This window comes from Simochromis diagramma, unplaced genomic scaffold (assembly GCF_900408965.1).
Source record: "Simochromis diagramma unplaced genomic scaffold, fSimDia1.1 OVJJ01000603.1, whole genome shotgun sequence".
NCBI lineage: Eukaryota > Metazoa > Chordata > Actinopteri > Cichliformes > Cichlidae > Simochromis > Simochromis diagramma.
The window spans coordinates 25,811,231-25,830,848 of NW_024387414.1; the positions used below are offsets into that span (position 1 = coordinate 25,811,231).

A 19,618-nucleotide genomic window follows, 5' to 3' on the forward strand; every position below is an offset into this window, starting at 1 on the left:
ATGGTTGTGTGGCAAAATCCCAAAAGATCAACAGTTCCTTAAGCATTTTTCCCCCATTCTGATGCTCAGTTTGAAATTCTGCAGCTCGCCTTGACCATGTCGACGTGCATAATTGCATTGAGTTTCTGCCATGCGATTGGCTGATTAGATATTTACATTAACAAGCAGTTGAATAATTTTTTTTCCTAACAAAGTGGCTGATGAGTATGTGTAAAAGACACTGGAACTATAGATTTTTTTCCTTTTAGAGTGAATCTATTGTCCAAGCAGCAGTCAAATCAATAAATATGAAAATCTTGTAAAATTACTCTTAAAAGAAAACTATTAATGGATGTTCAGAAATGAAGTCTGTGCTTTCACTGTGTCTGCAAATAGGCTGTTTTTGTTTCCTTGTAAAAAGCGGGCTCTCTCTCAAACAGCTCAAAAACTGTACTGAACACGATTTCATCTTTTTAATTCGTCCTATATTCTTTTATAACTTAATGAAAATTGACAAACCAATTTCATTTTTAATTAGTTCACTACTGAAAGCGATGTATTCACTCCGTTCAGTCTAAGAGACCTCAGCTGTAAAAGCTAGTTAAATATGATTCGACATGCTCTATATCTGGACTTTTACATGACACAAACACTGTCAAATCCCCAGTAAGTCTAACTGGATTGTGTTTATTTGGGGTTTATTACATCTGGGCAAATATAATAAACATTACTGCATTATGCTGAATAAAAGTTGACAAAACACAAAAGTTGACTGATTATTGCCTGTATGATAACTGTCACCCACTTAGTGAGCTCTAACTGCATCTCTGTGTGTTTTTGAGCACGAAATTAAGCTAACAAACCTTTTTTTTAAATGTAATTTCACTGTAAAAATTTTCATTTCATTTCATTTCTTTAATTCAGATGGCTGGAAAAACAGTCAGTGATTCATCTGCTGCATTATGACATGAGCCACCATGCACACACCATACCCACAGATCAAATTTCACTTTCCTCGTGGACTTCTCTTGCCGATGTTGTTTTGGTGCTTTTGCTGCATTTAATGTCCATTCTAGCTTGGAGACAGCTGAACGTCATCTAGCCTCGGTTCTGTAGCCTGATTTAGTAAATGCCCTGGAACATTTATTGAGACAGCGTTTGAATGCCGCCCACTCAAATACTCTCTCCCTCCAACACCACCTCTCCTCTGCTTCTCTGCTGCCAGATCTCTCACCATTTCTCACCAGACTTCTCAGCTCTGTTCCCTCAGAAATGACCATCTTCTTTATGAGCTTCTCCATCAGAAACACAACATCGATCGTTTTATTTTAATTGCACCACCTCCGTGAATTCTATCACCCCCGCCTCGCTGTCATCCCTCTCATAATCGTCTCCTCTTCATTCGGGGACTTGGTTTTTACCCTTTTTCCTCGCCATTTTCATTTCCTCTCTCATTATTATCACCCTACCGTCTAATTAACGAGGTCTTTTTGCTGTATTTGATGATTACATATTTGTCTGTTTTTCTCCGTCTCAGGGCTCCTTATGGAAAGGCGGTGGACATGTGGTCGGTGGGGTGTATCCTCGGGGAGCTGAGTGATGGACAGCCCTTGTTTCCAGGGGAAAGCGAGATTGATCAGGTTGGTGAGCCGAAACAAGGGTGAAGCGTATAGCTAATTAAACAGGCTGATTGAAAAACGGAAATAGCTTTTGATGTAAATAAATCAAAACCTCACATTTCAAAGTCCTACTGTGTGATGTTTAAGGTGGGCTGACAGGTTTTATCTATTTATTTCAGATTGTTATAAAGGGAACAGGCATTCATAATATTTGACGCTTATGCACCTGATAGAACGCCCACTTTGGTTTCTTCTCTGATATAATAAAACAAAAGAAGAATTACTGAGAGTCCTCGTGTAAAAATCACAGTTACAGGGGCTTTTTTGGACTTCACACCTGGGCAAGAGAAATTTCAATTGTGTTGTCGGCAATAAAGCAACTGGGAGACAACAGAGCGAGCGGGGGGAGATCTCAGAGATGGTGATGAGCGCTAATTTTGGAAATTTAATAGCAAGTCAAATAAAATTTTATTCATCCCCAAATCACAAGTTTGTCCAACAGAGCTCTGAGATCTGAGATCTGTGCACCAGAAGAAACTGTCTCTCTGTTAGCTCGCACACAACCCATCGATATATCGAAGAAAGAAAATGTATTAACACAAATAATCTGTCTCAAGCCTGCCCTCAAACACTTTATGGATTATGTGCCGTTCCAACAAGTTTAGTAGGAAATTTATGGAAACAATGTGCATCACTTTCAGGTCAGTGCACCTGGGCTGGTGCTCTCATTTAAAGCACTTTCGTTGATTGGACAGCATGCTGTGTTTAACCATCTAACAACAGGTGTATCATTTATGACACTGTGGTTTTGAGTTTTTGTAACCTCTGATGAAGATCTAAATAAATTGTACACTATAATTCTAAGCAATAACACCCAGAAATAAATATATATATATATACATATATATGAAGTGTTATACTGAGTGAAATTGAGACAGATATAAAACAACAGATGATCATGTCTTAATGATAAATTTCAAACATCAAAAATGAAACACGGACTTCTTGAACAGGTTGTTCCAGCCAGTGTGTTTTATAATTTATGCAATAGTTCCATTGCTCCGAAAGGCACCAACACCACAAACATGGTCAACAGGTCAAGTTCGGTGAGTTGAATTATCAAAGGTGAGGCTTAGCAGAACGCTATCAGCTGCAGCTGTTGCCTATGTTAGCAAAACAGCTATCATTTATAAAGTGAAGACGGTATTTTATCCAGCTCCTTTATTCACCGTAACCTGACACAACCATAAAGGGATTTGTCTCCTCCCAGGATTGAACTGGGAAACTGTGCTTATTAGACAAATGTGTCTTATTATTATATCACTAAATATTTACCACACACAGTTTTTAAGAAAAAGCATTTTTTATATCAGGGTGTCAACATGCTTTTTTAAAAATTGCTGTTAAATTGAGGTTTTACCCAGGACTGAAGAGAAACTAAGATGCACAACTTGTTTGCAGATAGGCAGGTAGGAGAGCAAGGGGCAGGAAGAAGAATCACCAGCACCATTATAGTCTGGGAACACGGGGCCCCGGGGGCCCAAAGTTTAATCAGGGCCCAGAGTGTCCCAGCAGATCATCATATGCGTCAAGATGATCAAAATGATTCAAATCACCTGTCAGCTGTATTGCGGTTGAGCAGTGTGTCGTCTATATGTATGATACTGTAAAATATAAATCCATGATATATGGCTTTACAGAGTGTTTTTCCTGTCGGTTTGATTTTACAATTCACATCTTTAATGTTTCGCTTTCACCACTCACATGAACATTATTTTACTCGGCAGAAAGCAGCTGCTGAAGATTGTGCTGAATCAGGTTGACGAAGAGTGTGATTGGTTTAGCAGACGTTCACCCCTCCAGTGAACGAAAACGTTCCTCCTTGTCTTAAATGTGCACATCGTCAGATTTGTTAGGTAATAAAACATCGCTGTTGGAAATGTGTAACAATAAAAAACTATAATGGAGAACAAAATGAGCTCATCATCTGTTCCCTAGTTGTTCTGCCACCTTCGATCGTGTTACATGATCTTCATCAGTTTGCCCGGCTGTCACAGAAATGTGCTGTAGATGCTCTGCACTTTTTTTTTTTTTTGAAGCTTTGGAAACTCCTTGTCCACAAATACATCTTGAAGTGAGATTATTTGAAGTGGGATTAACTGCTGTTTACAAAGTCAAGAATGAACTTTGATGCTTGAGATCTGCATATATCTTTTACAGACTTGCGTAAATATTAAAAGAAAAATAAAATAAAGGGTGTTTTTAATGATATTTCTCTTTTTTTGTCTCCAGCTTTTTACCATTCAGAAGGTTTTGGGGCCACTTCCTGCAGAACAGATGAAACTCTTCTACAACAACCCTCGATTTCATGGAATCAGGGTACAAAATACTAACTGTGCTTGAATTCTTCTCTACTTTTTCATCTCCTTTCTCCTCGCCCTCCTCTTCTGTTTTTTTTTTTTTACCTCCTTTCCTTCTATCTCAGCTTTGTGTCAAATCTCTCTCTCTTTTGTGGCAGTGTTCCCAGCACCATGACTGAGTGGATTGCTATGACTCATGAGATAGGTGGTTGGTGTTCAGTTTAGCAGCAAGAGAAAATGCCCCAGAGGGACGATCAGGACTTGTGTGTGTGCTTGTGTGCATGCGCACGCTTTGTAGTTTGTTCAGCGTGATCCGCTGATAGATTTCTGTGTGATTTGAAGTGAGAGCTCCTTTTATTTTATTTTTTTTACTGGCAGCTACATAAACTGTGCATTGGAAATCACAATAGTAGTCTTTAATGCACAGAAAGTTTGCGTTGGTTATGAATTTGATCCAGTGTTTGTGTCTTTGTGCTTCTGCCAGTTTCCATCAGTTACTCATCCTCAGACTTTGGAGAGACGTTACCAAGGCATCTTGAGTGGTTTGATGTTGGATTTGATGAAGGTAAAATGGCAAGAAACATTCCAACTCTCACACAAGAATAAGAATTATTGATTAGACTGCTATATCATATATGAAACCTGAGACAGGGGTCACTAAAATGCATCATTCCCTTTACGTGCATGCCTTTTTCCAATCAGAATCTGTTGCTGCTCAACCCTACTGAGCGTTACCTAACAGAGCAGAGTTTGAACCATCCAGCCTTCCAGCCTCTGAGGCAGGCAGAGAGAGAGAGGCCTCCGCCTGCATCTCCCAACCCGCCACGCTCCTCCAAGAGAAAAACACACCATCATGGAGAGAACACGGTTCCTACAAGGTTAGAAAGCAATCCTTTATTTCAGGCTTCTGCCAGAGTGTCTACATGCGGTCATCTTACAAAGCCCAGTTTGGATGTCTCTGTGTTAACACTGGAACTAATGCTGTGCTATAGTGACGGACTTTTCATCACATCTAATGTCAGATACTGTTTGTATCTGATTACATCAAGATTTAGTGTTTCTTTATTTTTTTAAAACCAATGCCGTTTTAGTGTTTGTTTTTGTTTGTTTGTTTTTTTCATTTTAATATCCCAGCCCAAGTTGAAAGCTGCAAAGCCAGTTTAGCTCACTGAGTTGAGCAGGCAACCACATGCCATATGGATGAGAGTGACCAGCCTGGGTTTGAGTCTGACCTGCAGCACTTTGCTGCATGTTTTCCTCCTCTCTCTCTCCCTCTGCTTTCCTGTCATTTCTTCACTGTATCTGTCAATAAAGGCCAAAAATAAGAATTTGATCAGAACCACTGACAGTAACTGCAGTATTAATTTATGCACAACTCTCTTTAGTTCCTGCATTCCCTTTTCAGCCATTCTGCTGAAGATTTGCTGCTGTGCTTGTGGTCGTTGTCATGTTGGTTGACCAGGTTTGCATCGGGCTTTAGCTATCAGACCTCAGGTTTGACTCCCGATTACTTTAGTATACAGAGGAGTTCATGGTTGTTAAGACTGTAAAACAAGCTCAACAAGCTCAAATCATCACCACTACACCACCGTGCTTGACAGTTAGCATAAAGTGTGTTTGGTTTTTGTCAAATGTGGCGTTGTGCGTAACAACTAAACATCTCCACTTCGTTCTTCTCTGTCCAAAGGACATTGCTTCAGAGGTCTTTGTTTAGATGCGACTTTTCAAAGCAAAGCTGTGCTGCCGTGTTATTTTTCGAGACAGGAACCTCGATCTTGGCACCATTTCCTGTTCAGGCAACTATTCAGTCTGTCTAATTGTAGTGTCGTGAACTTTAACCTGCTCACAGAGGGCTGTAGAGTCCAAGATGCAGCTCTTGGGTTTTCTTGAAATTCTCTGAGAACTGCACAGTCTGACCTTAGAGTGAGTTTGCTGGGATGTCCACTCTTGGCAGCCATCTGAAATGTTTTACACTTGTGAGTAATCTTTCCCACTGTATAGTGATGAAATTCAATTAGTTTGGAAATGGCCTATAAACTTTCCAATACTGATGGCCAGAAACTGTTGTTACTCTAAAATAACCCATACGCTTAAATGCTCGCACCTTCTGATGTTCAGTTAATCAAGTGCATTTCATTAGACCCCGGCTGCTACTTACCCTACGAATTCCTATGGAAGCAGTTCGAGTGTATTTGGCTTTTCGAACACTGTATCTGCATTTTGATTTAGTTTTTCTTAAACAGATAATGACACAGTGTCATAGGCCACATGTTCTAGTTCATCTGGGTTGTATTTATCTAATTTTAGCTATTTTTTGCTGTAATTTTAATATGTTTGTCGAAAACGCGTCTCTCTCGTAAATGAGACATTGAGTCTCAACCTGTGTTCATAAAAGTTAAATTAAATAAGTAAATAAACCTGTCCTGATATATAACACTTCACTGGCTTTCATTTTCACATGACTGTATTTTATAACTATATAAACAATGCTTTTGTGAGATAACAGAATATTTTCTTTCAACGCGTCTGCTCAGATTCTGTCCTCGTTGTTCTCTTCTGCTTCTTCTTTTTTCTTTTTCAAGAAAAACATACATACATCAATAATAAGTTATTATCATTATTTTGACTCACTTGTAGATGTGGAACTGAAAAATATTAAACAAACTCTTGGCCTCAAATTGTATATTTTAGATTAAAATGCTCATCTAAGGCTTGATAAGCTCGTAACATTTTAATGAAAGAAAGGATAAAAAACAGAATCAGAGTTTGCAAGAATAGTTACACTTTATGTAAACTACTTTGGTTCTGACACCATGCTGACAGGAAAATCATATAGATTGATTTAATAAGATGCTTTTTCTGGTGCTTGAAAGTTACACTTTTAGTTCTCTGACCAAGATACAGCTCTCGATGATGGATCATCAAGGCTTGTAAAACTACATCAAACTAATAAGCCACGAATCAAGGTCTTAGAAACCGGACAGATCAGTGTTTTTTTTTTGGGGGGGGGGGGGGTTGTTAAAAAAAAAATTTTTATATATTTTTAAAGTAAAATACTAGCTAGCTATTTTAACTTTTTGTAATGTCATATAGGAAATGCTTCCACAAGCACTTTAATAAACGGTTGTAATATTTGTATAAGAGATTATTTTCAATTTAAAAACATAGACTGTCATATCCAGATGGTGTTTTTGGTTTACAGCAGTAAATATTACAACACCATGCTAAACGGCCCTCCCTCTGCTCCTACAGGAGTCACACTAAGAGTTCAAGCCGTCGTTCCAATAGCAAAGAATGTTCCAGCCTCCCTCGCCACGGAGACCTCCATCACCTCGGGAATGAGAGTTTTCTCAACGGCAACAAACCGGCACCATCCAGTTTAAGTCCGACTCTGCACCCCAAGGGCCAGTACATGTCCCAGACTCTTAATCGTTCTATCTCCTCCAGCAAAGATCTGGTTAACAACAACCTGCCACACCTGCTCAGCCCCAAAGAATCCAAAAGCAAAACAGAGTTTGATTTCAACTTGGGGCCCTCCCCGAAGTTGCCGGACCAGGGACATGGGGTAAAGTATGGCCACGGCAAACCCAGCTCCTCTCGCTCTCAGCAGCAACAGCAGCAGCAGCAGCAGCAGGTCAGTCGGCACACTTTCCTGGAAAACAAAACTAACACCCTACAGTCTGGGGCAGAAAAACAACACAGTCGACACGCCCACAGTATGGCCGACTCTGCCCACGGATCCATGTCCTCATCCTCTAAGAGCTCAGCGTCTTATCTCAGTCTGTCCAAGAGCCACAGCGGACTGAGCGATGCCAAATCTGTGGGGAATCTCAGCGACGGTCGACTCCACCCGGATGACCCAAACTCTAACACGACAGCTGGGGTGGGACCCAGTGCCCGCTTCTTCCCTGCCAGCTGTTTAGACCTCAACACCCCTTCAGGTCCTTCTGGGCCTCCTGGCAGCCCCTCTACTCGACACAGTGATCGATCTGGACACAGCCCCGCCTCTCGTAGCAGCGGCAATGCCCGCATGGAGAGCAGCACGCTGGACTCTTCATCCAGGCACAAATCCAGACATAAATCTTTAGTGCCAGGTAGGTTTCATTCAAGTCTATTCATTTTACACTTTAAAAGCTTTATAAAAAAACAAAAACAAAACACATCATCACAGTGGATTCCAGCAAGAAGAACAAACAAGAAAATAAAAAAAGATTGGCCTGATCACTTAAATTAGTTTGGACAGTTAAATAGTAGAACACTTGTAACTGTTCACTTCTTATCGCTCTGCTAACTTTGACTTCTTTTCCCGTCTCCAGAGGACGCTGGTGCTCCGGAGCTCTTGGACCCAGGAGGACCTGGGATGCCCTCCACTCACACTCTGCCTTCCCCTCACGAGTCTTATCATTACGGCCTCGGCTATACCTCGCCTTTCTCCTCTCAGCAGCGGCCACAGCGCCACTCCATGTACGTGAGAAGGGAACGCCACCGACCACACGGAGTGGAGACGGCGATGGCGGGCTTGCCTCCGCCGGGGCAGGCGATACCAACACGAGCCAGTAGCCTGCAGCTCCTCTCCCCACAGCTGCAGCACAGGACCACCCTCGCTGGACACTCAGTGAGTTCTTCGAGGGAGGACTGCACGGACGACATGACGAGGGTTAGTGGCAGAAAGTGCCTCGAACGTGGCGGGATTGAGTCTAAAATAGCAACAGACACACAATGAAAAGCTTAAATTAGGGTGCATTATGTTGAATGGTGACAGCAGTTTTTGTAGTTCCCCACACACTTCCCCACCAATCTGAAAAACCAACACCAGTCATCGCTCATAAGGATTTCTAAACACATTGCCATTCTTTATGCCAGAATTATCTGACCATGATCTCTCCACATTTTAACGACCCAGTCCAGAGTCCTCCAAAATTAAAAAGAACTAAAATTGCTGTTTGCCCCACTTTTAAACCCATTTGTCCTAATGCTAGTACAATTAATTAAACGGCAAACCACAAACAAGGTCAAATGGTGCATTTCAATGACATGAATTAGTTCAGAAGTCCGATCCAAGTGGCCATTCGAGGAACTGTTTTTGGTGTTTCCAAACAGGCTGCCGCTTACTCATGCACAATAGAAATAAGTCATAAACACAAGTAAAATTGCTCAAAACACACAAAATTTCAACCTCCACAGCAATAGTGGCACAATAACTCATAAATGATGTGTCAAAAACTTTTTTAAAGGGATGTTGACGGTGATTGGAAAGCACTAAGGTCAACAGAAAAGGCAGGTGAGGTGTTGCTCATTCGTAAAAGACTTTGACATTTTAACTGAATTTCTCGTGAGATAATGGGAGGTGGGTGCAGCGTCAATGTTTTAACTTTTCAGTAAGTGCTTGAAAACCTTTTTCTGTTTCCCAAACACGATCACTAAAGCTCTGCGTCTGCAGTTTAAAAGCCCGTCTGAAGGCAATAATAACTGGGGCTGTTTTCTTGGAATTGTTCTAAGTTACAGAAAGATGATGGAGGATGAGGCAGGTTGGTGAAAAATCACACAGAGACAAAATTACAGTTCCTGAAATGTATGAAAGCTCATCCGCGGAAGATATTAAACAATGGAAGCGGAACAAAGGGTGAAATGTTCCTTTGTTATGTGCACTGACTGTCTGTGTGCGTGTGTGTTTGTGAGTATGGGTGTTTCATGATTTGATGTGCGTGTGTGTGTAGGAAGTGTCACTGTCTCGCATTATCATTGCCACTGCTTCATGCTGCTTCTCCAGTCTGCTTTGACCTGCAGCTGTCCGTCTTCTCAACAGAGTGAGCAGTCCCCTAAAGACATGAGCCACCCTTGTGCCCCCATCAAAGACTCTACGCGGGACAACACTGCTGCTTTTCTTACACAGCGCTCTAAAAACGAGGTCCGACCCCCCGACTCCTCCCCGTCTCCAGCCAGTTCAGCAAACACAGAGAGTAGCTCTTCTGACTGCTTTTCTTTTTGTGTTCCTACTTAAGCCAACAGCTTCACTGCACGTTGTCGCTGGTATAAATGTAGCCTCACTGAAAAGCGCTAAGATGTCCTGAATGTTTGTGTTGTAAGCCAGAAAAGACTGCGATAGCTAATGATAAGGGATGAAGTGAGATTAAACAGGAATGTCGCTTAAAACGATAAAGGCTGAGAAAAAAATTGTATGTTCCTGTTTCCCTGTGTGTGTTCGTGGGTCTGCACGATGTGTGCACTCTTTAGGTTGGCATGTACCACGACCCTCACGTTGAGGACGGAGCTTCCTCCAAGGAGAACCGGATGATCTTCACTGAGTCCATGCCTCGGAGAGTAGGGAGCTTTTATCGAGGTAAGGAGCAAGAAATAACAGTAAAACCTGTATGGTTCCTCTTTCTTCTGTTTATTATTCCTTTGACACAAAGAAGATCAAAGATCACACATTCATCATATTTAAATGATCAAAAACAGTCATTTCCACCTCTCGTTGTTTCTCCTCAGTCCCTTCTCCCAGGCCAGATAACTCCTCTTTCCACGACGGCGTCGGCCAGGGTCGAGGGCCAGTCGTACCCATTGTACCCGGAGACCCTGTCGCCATGGCCAACCACTCCAAACGCCAGACAGCTTTTGACTGGTGAGAGTTCATTTGTAGTCTTTATGTGGCATGTTGAGGCAGCAGTGCAGTAAATGTAGGAACAACAGTGGATTAAAGAAACATGAACAACTTTTAAATTGTTAAGCCTGCTGTTAGAATTGTGCACGTCCAGTACAGAGTGTGTCAGACGTGCAGGACATTCATGGATGAAGACGTTTTTTGTTTTTTTTTCTTTATAGTTTCCTTCCCCGATCTGAACATCATCCCTGCTGTTAAAGTGTCTGACTTTTTTTTTCTCGCTGTGTCATTAACACCAATTAAGATCTATTGTTCACTCTGTGCTGCTGCACTGAATACATATAAACGCTTAATATATATGATGGGTTATTCCATGAGATAATAAAATCAGCCAATCACATAGCACCTTAGTGAATTTAGGCATGTAGATATGATCTGCTTAAGTTCAAACTGAGCATCAAAGTGAGGAAAAAAGATGATTTAAGTAACGTTGAATGCTGTATGGTTGTTTTTTGAGCATTTCAGAAACTGCTGATCTTCTCTGATTTTCCCACACTGTCATCTCAAGGGTTTACATAGATCCAAAAAATAGAAAATATCCAGTGAGCAGCAGCCTCTGGGTGAAAGAGCCTTATTTGTGTAAGAGGTCAAACAGCTTCAAGGTTACTGGAAAGCAACAGTAAATAAAAAAAAACCACGCTTTACAACCAAGGCATGCAGAAGAGCATTTCTGAACCTTGAAGCAGATGGACTACAGAAGCAGAAGACCACACTGGGTGCCACTCCTCCCAGCTAAGAACAGGAAACGGATGCTACAGTTTTCATAGCCTTACAGTTGAAGAGTGGAAAACGCTGCCTGGTTTGATGAGTCTTAGTTTCTGCTGCAACCTTTGAATTTTAGGGTCAAACTTTGGCATAAAAAGATGAAAGCGTGGCTCTATCCTGCCTGTCAATGGTTATGGCTGCTCATACTGGTGTAGAGATATACCAGATACTAGTATAGAGATATTTTCTTGGGACCCTCTGGGACCCTTATTACCCTCAACTAAGCATTGTTCAAATGCCACAGCCTATCTGAGTAGACCATTTCCATCCCTTTATGACCACAGTGTACTCATCTTCTGATGGCTACTTCCAGCAGGGTAATGTGCCGTGTCACAAAGCTCAAAAAATCACAAACTGGTTTCTTAAATATGACACTGAGTTCATTGTACTTAAATGGCCTCCACAGTCACCAAATCTCAGTCCAATAGAGCATGTTTGGGATGTAGTGGAACCATAGATTCTTATAATGGATGTGCAACCAATGAACCTGTGATGCTATCATGTCAACATGGACCAAAATCACAAAACTGTGTTTTGCTTTGTTTATTCTTCAAGTGGACTGTTTGTGGTGGCAGTGGCTGCAGAAGAAGCCTGAGTTCCTCAGAAAGAGTATATTGTTTTTTACGTAATGACTTTTTTATTCAGATTCCTTATTACAACGTGTTTTTTTAGATTTTCTGTTTCAAAGCATGAATAGTTTGAATAAAGTGTTTCCGTTTTCACATGCAGCTGGTTTGAAAGTGTAAATCGTGAGGATTATTAAGTTAGACTCCTTTACTGTGCTGCATGTGTTATTTCATAGTGTATGGTTCCTATGTATTACTGTATTATGTATTTTGTTTGCTCCCATGCATGTTATAATCCAAGTTATATGAAACGTTTCCACATTTGCCATGCAGGACTACTGCAGAAGCAATGGTCATGAATCCTCCAGAGCCCGCCAAAGAGAAGGAAAAGCAAGGCTTCTTCAGAGCCATTAAAAAGAAAAAGAAGAAGTCACAAATAGTAAGATTATTAATGACTTTTTATTAATAAGATTATTCTTGTCACCTGGTTTTTCAAATCAACTATTTGTATTTTGGTTCCATGTGCTGTGTGCCTTTTGAGTTTAGCACGTACTGATTGTAAGGCAGAATCTGCAGTGTCAATATTTTCTTGCAAAAATGTTTCATATGAGCTTAACACTGACATCTAGTAAGATTAAAGGGAAATTCGATTTTATTTGAAAGCTCTTAAAATTGTCGAGCATATCTTAAAGCAAAAGTTGCTCTGAAGTTTCACCGTCTCTTTTTTGCTTCCTGTTTATCACATATTCCTCCTCCTCTGCAGTTGTTCTTCTCTTGGATGTCAGAGATTTGTGTTTAGAGTTGTGGCTGTGCATCTTCTGCTCCACAGACCGACATGGAGGACGGGAGGAATCCCAGCATCAAGAAAAGCCTTTTCCCCCTCTTTAGCTCTAAAAATAGCTTAAAGCACAACTCAGCTGTCAAAGTCCTACCTGTAGTCGCCTCGCCTATGGTACAACACCAGCCTGCCGCGCCCTACCCTGCCTCACCAGTAATCTAACCCCGACGCTGTGGCTGCATGTTGACTTATTTTGCACTCACTGGAATGACCCAGTTTGAAATCCTCTCAGTTGACTGATTGATTGGCTAAAGAAAATTTTTTGCTGAAAGGATTTCAAACACAAACATATATATATATTTATATATTTAATGCTGCACGCTGTTTTCACATCCATTTTGTCTTGCTATAACGTTTGTCAAATGCAGTCACGTTGCACTCACATTGCATCGTGAGACATTTCAACGTGCAGTGTGCTGTTTGTCAGGCCAGCGTAAGGCATCATTTTATCATGAGAGGGTCACGAACATGTTCAGCACATGAACACACACTCCTGCTGTAGAAATTACTGGTCTCTTTGCTATGTTGTGTAATAATGCTGAAATCATGAATAGTTATTTCATAAAATGTGCTCATTTAGCTCCTTTCTGAGAGCTAGATTAGGCTAACTAGCTAGCTTAGCAAGGCTGGAAACAGGGAAAATGGCAGATAATTCAACTTATCAGCACTTCCTAAAGGGAGCTGATTATGCTTTTCCTTATTTTCTGTTTCTTTACTTGTAGTGCACCTAGTTACATTTTCTGATAATGATGCTACTATGTGCAAATAATCCCTATGAGGTAAAAGCTTAGGCTAAACTTCTATATACAAATACTTATAGAATGGTTTTTTTTTTTTATTCTTTGATCGGTTCTTCTTAGTATGGTCAACTCAGCTAGACAGATCTGGTGGTAAGCACAGTAGCCCCACCCATTTTTTTTAAGACTTTTTGTTTGTAAAGGGCGACCAATCAGATGAAAGTTGTATTAAACTGAGGCGGAGTTAAAGAAGGAGGAGCTAAAACAGATTGTTTCAGACAGTGGATGAATAGAAGAGCTGCACGAGTGTACAATATACAATGAAATACTTTGAAGTAACAGTGCAAAACTACTCCTTATATAGTCCAAAAAATACAGAACTGGAATAAGGAAAAGAAGTACACTTTAAGTAGTTCTTATGTAGCCAACTGGTACATGAAGCTGAGTAATTGTGTATGAAGCGAAAAGAAAAAAGGCCAAAGATTTACTGGTTTCATTTTACCAACAGTAAGAATTTGCTGTTTGTCGCTGGTTTGTATCATTTTTCTTTTTGACCTTTTATGCAAACAAATAACCAACTATCAAACTGCCCAGTGATGATATTAATTATTAGTTACATCTCCAGTTTATATTAAAGCTTATCTAAACACACTCAGACACCAGAGCAGACAGTTAAGCATTTTTTCATAAGACAATCATCATCACCACTTTCTTGTCTCATGTCTGTTTCTGCCAGAGCAGTGCATGAAGGGCTTCACCGGGATTTTAGTGAGACGTGCGATCATCATTTTTATGTATTTGTTTTGGATTAAAAATAACACTTCCATATTTCTATTTCTGGAACGTCAGGTTCCCGGGAACGGACAGGATCACTTGTCCCTGCAGAGGAGCTCCAAGTCATCCTCTCACCACAGCAGCCGGCGGAAAAACCGCGAGCGATCCCGAGACAGAGATCGAGACCGGGAACAGAGCCGGGACAGAGACCGGGACAGGGAGAGGGAGCGAGAACGAGAGAGAGAAAGGGAGAGAGAGAGGGAGAGAGGGAGGGAGAGAGAGAGAGTCACTGACTGGCCGGACAAACAAGTGGACTCACACTCTCAGGTATGTGCCTACTTTAATCTGCAGTTTAGATTTATCTGCAGATCACAACCCAGTTTGAGTCTTTCATCTGATTTTTTTATTAGATTTTTAAAAAGAACAATACTTTATCTTGTCATACATACTTAAGTTTTCCTATAAATTATATACTGAAGTCACGAAACTAGAATATATAGCGCCGTGCTCATAAAAAGTGTCACAATAAAGCTCCCAAGATTCAAGGCCCAAAGAAAGGGAAACTGTATAATCTATAAAAGGTCAAAGGTTTTTATTAAAACTGAACCTTAAGAAGAACCTTAAGAATGGGGGAAAAAAACAGGCCTTGTAGAAGCACATTTAGTATTAATGCCATTCTCGCATTATTCCTACATTTACTTTCATGCTTTTAGGAGTACGAAGGAGGAAGCTATTTTCACACATGCAGTGTAGACCTGAACTTTTCCAGACATTACCCAGCAGTAGGGCGCCCAGGTGTCCTACTTTATGTAGGACAGCACAGTGTTTTATCCTCCGTTCCCCCAACCCACATAGTGAGACAATGCCCCACATTCTGATTTAGTGGAGTCAACACGTGTTAGTCTCAAAGGAAGCAAGTGGTTTACTCAAACCCAAAGATGATTAGCAGGGAGAACAGCAGCTGGAATAACCATTAAGGTTTAAATGTTATTGGGACAGAAAGGGAATAAATGAGTGAAAGAAAACTATTCAACAAAATCAAACCTTAAGCTTGAATTGAATTTTTATTGCATTTATTTATAATGGGACTTAAAATGTTGCAATTTGTTCTTCACAAACCACTAATTAAAATCAAAGTAACCGAAACATTAGTAGCATTTCCTGCCTTGTCCCACATAAACATACAGTTTGACCCACAGTTAGCTTTTGGGATCTGGTCACCCTACCTAACAAAAGATATATTAAAACACAAATGTCTGATATTAAAATCAGTTTTATCCTGACAGCTATTTACTATTAAAGCAATTGTTTAATTTAAGAATATAGCTGGTAATGTTGCTGGGAAAGACTATCTCCTGCTGTATAGTGCATGTGAGACTGACCTAGATTCTCCCAACAGTGTGTGAGACTGGCTTTAGTACTCGGCAGACAGAAAACATCGTTTTCACCCATCAACTCCAGACAATGTCAGGAGAATCAGGTCGGGGTTTTGTCTGAAGTTGACCTTTCTTTCATGTGCCACACAGCAGGAGATAGTCCTCCTCAGCTCCATGCTCACTAATCGAAATGCACATTTTAGGCAAGATAGCTACCTGGGGATAGCATCCTTGAGCCAATGTGAATTCAACAGACAGTTACCTGCAATACTGTCACATGGCCTCAGCACATGTGACACACTGTTGGGCTTGGTCATGGGATTTGTAAACAATAACAAAAATATAGTTTTATTTTTTAAGATAATTCATCAGTGGTGTCTCTTTCCCCCCCCTGCCAGAGCCAACCACTCAAGTCACTACGTAGGCTCCTTCACCTCTCCCCTTCTTCCTCAAATCAAGGACAGGCTCCCCCTCCTCCTCCTCCTCAAGACCTGCGCTTCCAAGCCCCCATGCCCAACCCTCCGCAGCCCTCCTCCAAAGCAGGCTACCCCGAGGGTCGAGGTCATGCCGACAGCAGGGGGCACACTGGGGTGAGCAGCTCCACCCAGGCTAAGAGCCGCAAGGCCAGCTACCCCCTGCCGGGACAGATAGAGTCCAGCTGGCACGTATCTGCTTTACAGCGGGCAGAGGGGGCTCAGTTCACCCCTGAACAGCTGGGCATCAAACCGGGTCAGAATGGACCCACTTTTACCCGAGCCTCCCGCACCAGGATGCCAAACCTCAACGACCTGAAGGAGACCGCCCTCTAAAACCTCTCAACCACACCACCTCCGATGCAGCTCCATCCCGGAAGCACCTGCCAGAATGCAGACATCGTGGTACTGCAGTAAGGGTCTACACAAGAGCCTTTTTCACTGGATCAAGTCCTAATTCAGAAATGTAGTAATCTGTCGATGCTCATGCCTCTGAAATCTAAAAGCCTAGACGTTGACCGGCCAAACACCTGGGACAGTGTGGTTTAGGGAAGCAAAGATAGGGAAGGGCCCATCCTTTCTTGAGATGCCAGTACTGTATCAGCTCTATATTATTGTCTGTCTCTACTTGCAAGGTTACATCAGAATAAGCTGATCATCCCTGTCAAGGAGACACTGCCCATGTGGCCTCTTTGCTGCCATCTTCTGTTCACAGGACGCTACTGCAACACATTAGACAGCCGCTGTCATAGCAGTGGCCAATAAACTCAAATGTTTTTCAAGCTCTGATATTTGATAAGAACATAAAAAATGATTTATATTAACATTATTTATGAAATATTTATTTGTTTTAAATTCAAGGATATAAGCTATAAATGACACAGTATGTAGGTTATATGGGAATATTATAAGGTAATATAGAATTAAATGTGTAATTGCAAGAGCTTTAGTTTCGACACAAAGAAATGCATAGATATTTATGTGTTGATAATACAATATGTCACAAGGAATATTTAATAATGGTGAATGTCCTTTTTTTTGTTTGTTTGATTTGATGTTATTAGCAGATTATCATGTTATGTTGTTTTTACCCTTTTTTCTGATTGTTTCATCAAAATGTAAAAAGAAATACTGACAAATATATAAAATATCTGATATTACAAATAGTGCAAATCTGCCCATCACCCTCATGACATCAGTTTTGACGTTTTGTGACAAGTTGGGCTATTTGTTAGCAGGGTTTGGTAGCAGAACAGCCAGAGTGAGACTGTTAGGCTCTGTGCTTCACATATTGTAATTGTCAGGTCATTTTATCTTACATTCCCATTGTCGCAGTTTTCAAATTTGCCCATTTTTCAGTCCCTCAGTTCGTTTAGTGACAAACAGCTTTCCAGCATCTTGTTGCTGCCATGTTGGTTTTGTCCACAGCCTTAAAAACCATTTAACGGGCATCTTCGCCCACATCACCACGCAGCTCTAGTGAGGGAGGTTTACCTAACATGACATCGAAAATTTAAAGTGTTTTGAGACGGCAGGGAAGCTCTCTGCAAAAAGGCATACCTCACCTGCAACCTTTAAGATCTTAAAGGATAAGTCTGGTAATACTTTATCTTTATCCATTTATTTATTTATTTTGTCAGAAATTCCAAATGCATTGTCTGTGCAGCCAAAGTGGGGTGTATGTGCTCTAAAAATCTTTAGATTCATTTTAATTTGTTATTGAAATTTGTTATTAACTAAAGTAGAGAATATGCTCATTTTAATATAGTAAGTACAGTACTTGAGTGAATGTGGTTACTTACATTCCCCCACTGGCTGGGTGTGGGCTTTTCATAGGACTTTGCTGACGTCATGAATTATATGAAATAACACCAGACTTATCCTATAATATGTGTTTACATTTCCTGTGTGCATTTTAAAAGCTTGTGTTATCAAGAGTTTTGTAAAAGTCTTTTGTAAATCTGAATTTGATTTTCCAATTTGCATTACTATTAACATTAACAGTCATAATCAGGGATGATTTTACTTAACTTGATTGTTCATTAAAGCATTTACTAATTGTCTTCTGATCTGTGGGCAATGTAAAGCTGAGGTGTGTAGAATGAAAAACATTTTGTGGCCTAGGGGAAGTATACAGCATTGTTTTTCCCCAGTTTTTCCATTATTCTTCATTCTGTCCTCCTTAATATAAAACAGCATTAAGGCCGCTGGGGGGGAACAAAAAACAAAATAAACAGTCTTGTTGCATTATTCTCAGAATTCTGATTTTAATTTGAGAATTCTGACTTTTTCTCAAAAATCTGAATTCAGTTGGGAAATTCTGACTTTTTTTGTTTTTCTCAAAATTCTGATTTTAGCAATTCAGGCTTTTTCCCAGAATTCTGACTTTTCTCAAAGTCTGACTTTTGCAATTCAGGCTTTTTCTCTAAATTCTGGATGTAATCTAAGAACTGTGACATTTTCCTCAAAAATCTGACTTTAGTTGCAAATTTCTTTTTTTTATTTCTTTTTTTTTTGTTTTTCTCAAAATTCTGATTTTAGCAATTCAGGCTTTTTCTCAAAAGTCTGTCTTTAATCTAAGAATTCTGACCTTTTCCTCAAAAATCTGATCAGTTTTCTCAATGTCTGTCTTTTCTTCAAAACTGAATTCTTCTCAAAATTATGATTAACTCTCAAACAAATCTCTCCCTCAGAGAATTCTTAGTTTAAAGTTAGACTTATGATTTTGTTTTCCTCAGGATTTTGAAGGGGGGAAAAAGTCATGACCTCAAATTTCTTTCTTCAGTGGCCTTAATTCCCTTTCATACGTTTGTGATTTGAAAGCATAAAGCAAAAAAAATGTATTCCAAATGCCATCACAGACAAAAGGAACAAAGAACAGAAGAATGGTCCATGAAAAGTTTGGATCCCCATTTGGTGAAAATAAGAATCAATCACAGTAACTTGATGGTTGACTGAAAGCAATAACACTCACTAAAAGACTCGGAGTGATGCAGATTGTATTAGCCAAATCGGCAGCTAGATGGATTTGAGCCAAATATAGCACAAAGAAGGATTTCCTGCAGGAGACTGTGATTACAGCAAGTGTTGGCAACTGTTGGTATGTGACATCACATCATTCTGCAATACATTTTTTACATTTTTCTTAAGTTTATCCCACAGAAGGTAAAACTGTCCCATGTTGTGCGCTTGTGTACAAAATCCTCATTGCTAATGATTGTAAATGACTGCTGACATGGGTTTGTTTATATCACTAATGGGACAAAGTGATGATGAAGTTTACCTTGCTAGTGACCCGAAGCCTTACGTTAGTTTATCGACTCAACGCGTCAGATGGAAATGAAGGCTTCAACCCTCAGCAGGTCGCACACGCTGAAAACTGAGATGAGAAGAAGACTTTTTGTTCAGAAATATGAATGTGTTTCCTATAACATCAATTCTCTTTTTTTGTCATTAAGCTGTTTCCCACT

At 40.4% G+C, this 19,618-nt stretch overlaps 1 protein-coding gene across 5 annotated transcripts in view; it reads left to right on the top strand.

Annotated features, from left to right (window-relative positions):
- cdkl5 (cyclin-dependent kinase-like 5) overlaps positions 1–19,122 on the top strand; it is a 41,511-nt gene extending 22,389 nt beyond the window's left edge. For 2 of the 5 annotated variants that reach the window (XM_040011354.1, XM_040011355.1), the window contains exons 9-21: positions 1,517–1,619; positions 3,891–3,977; positions 4,443–4,523; positions 4,661–4,836; positions 7,211–8,052; positions 8,275–8,615; positions 9,765–9,866; positions 10,193–10,298; positions 10,448–10,580; positions 12,284–12,389; positions 12,780–12,941; positions 14,375–14,626; positions 16,074–19,122. In XM_040011354.1, coding sequence (XP_039867288.1) covers positions 1,517–1,619; positions 3,891–3,977; positions 4,443–4,523; positions 4,661–4,836; positions 7,211–8,052; positions 8,275–8,615; positions 9,765–9,866; positions 10,193–10,298; positions 10,448–10,580; positions 12,284–12,389; positions 12,780–12,941; positions 14,375–14,626; positions 16,074–16,484 — 2,902 coding nt within the window. In that variant the 3' untranslated portion in view covers positions 16,485–19,122. The remainder of the gene's footprint in view (positions 1–1,516; positions 1,620–3,890; positions 3,978–4,442; positions 4,524–4,660; positions 4,837–7,210; positions 8,053–8,274; positions 8,616–9,764; positions 9,867–10,192; positions 10,299–10,447; positions 10,581–12,283; positions 12,390–12,779; positions 12,942–14,374; positions 14,627–16,073) is intronic. The other 3 variants (XM_040011356.1, XM_040011357.1, XM_040011358.1) reach the window with 3 other exon arrangements.
- The last annotated feature ends 496 nt before the right edge of the window (positions 19,123–19,618 follow it).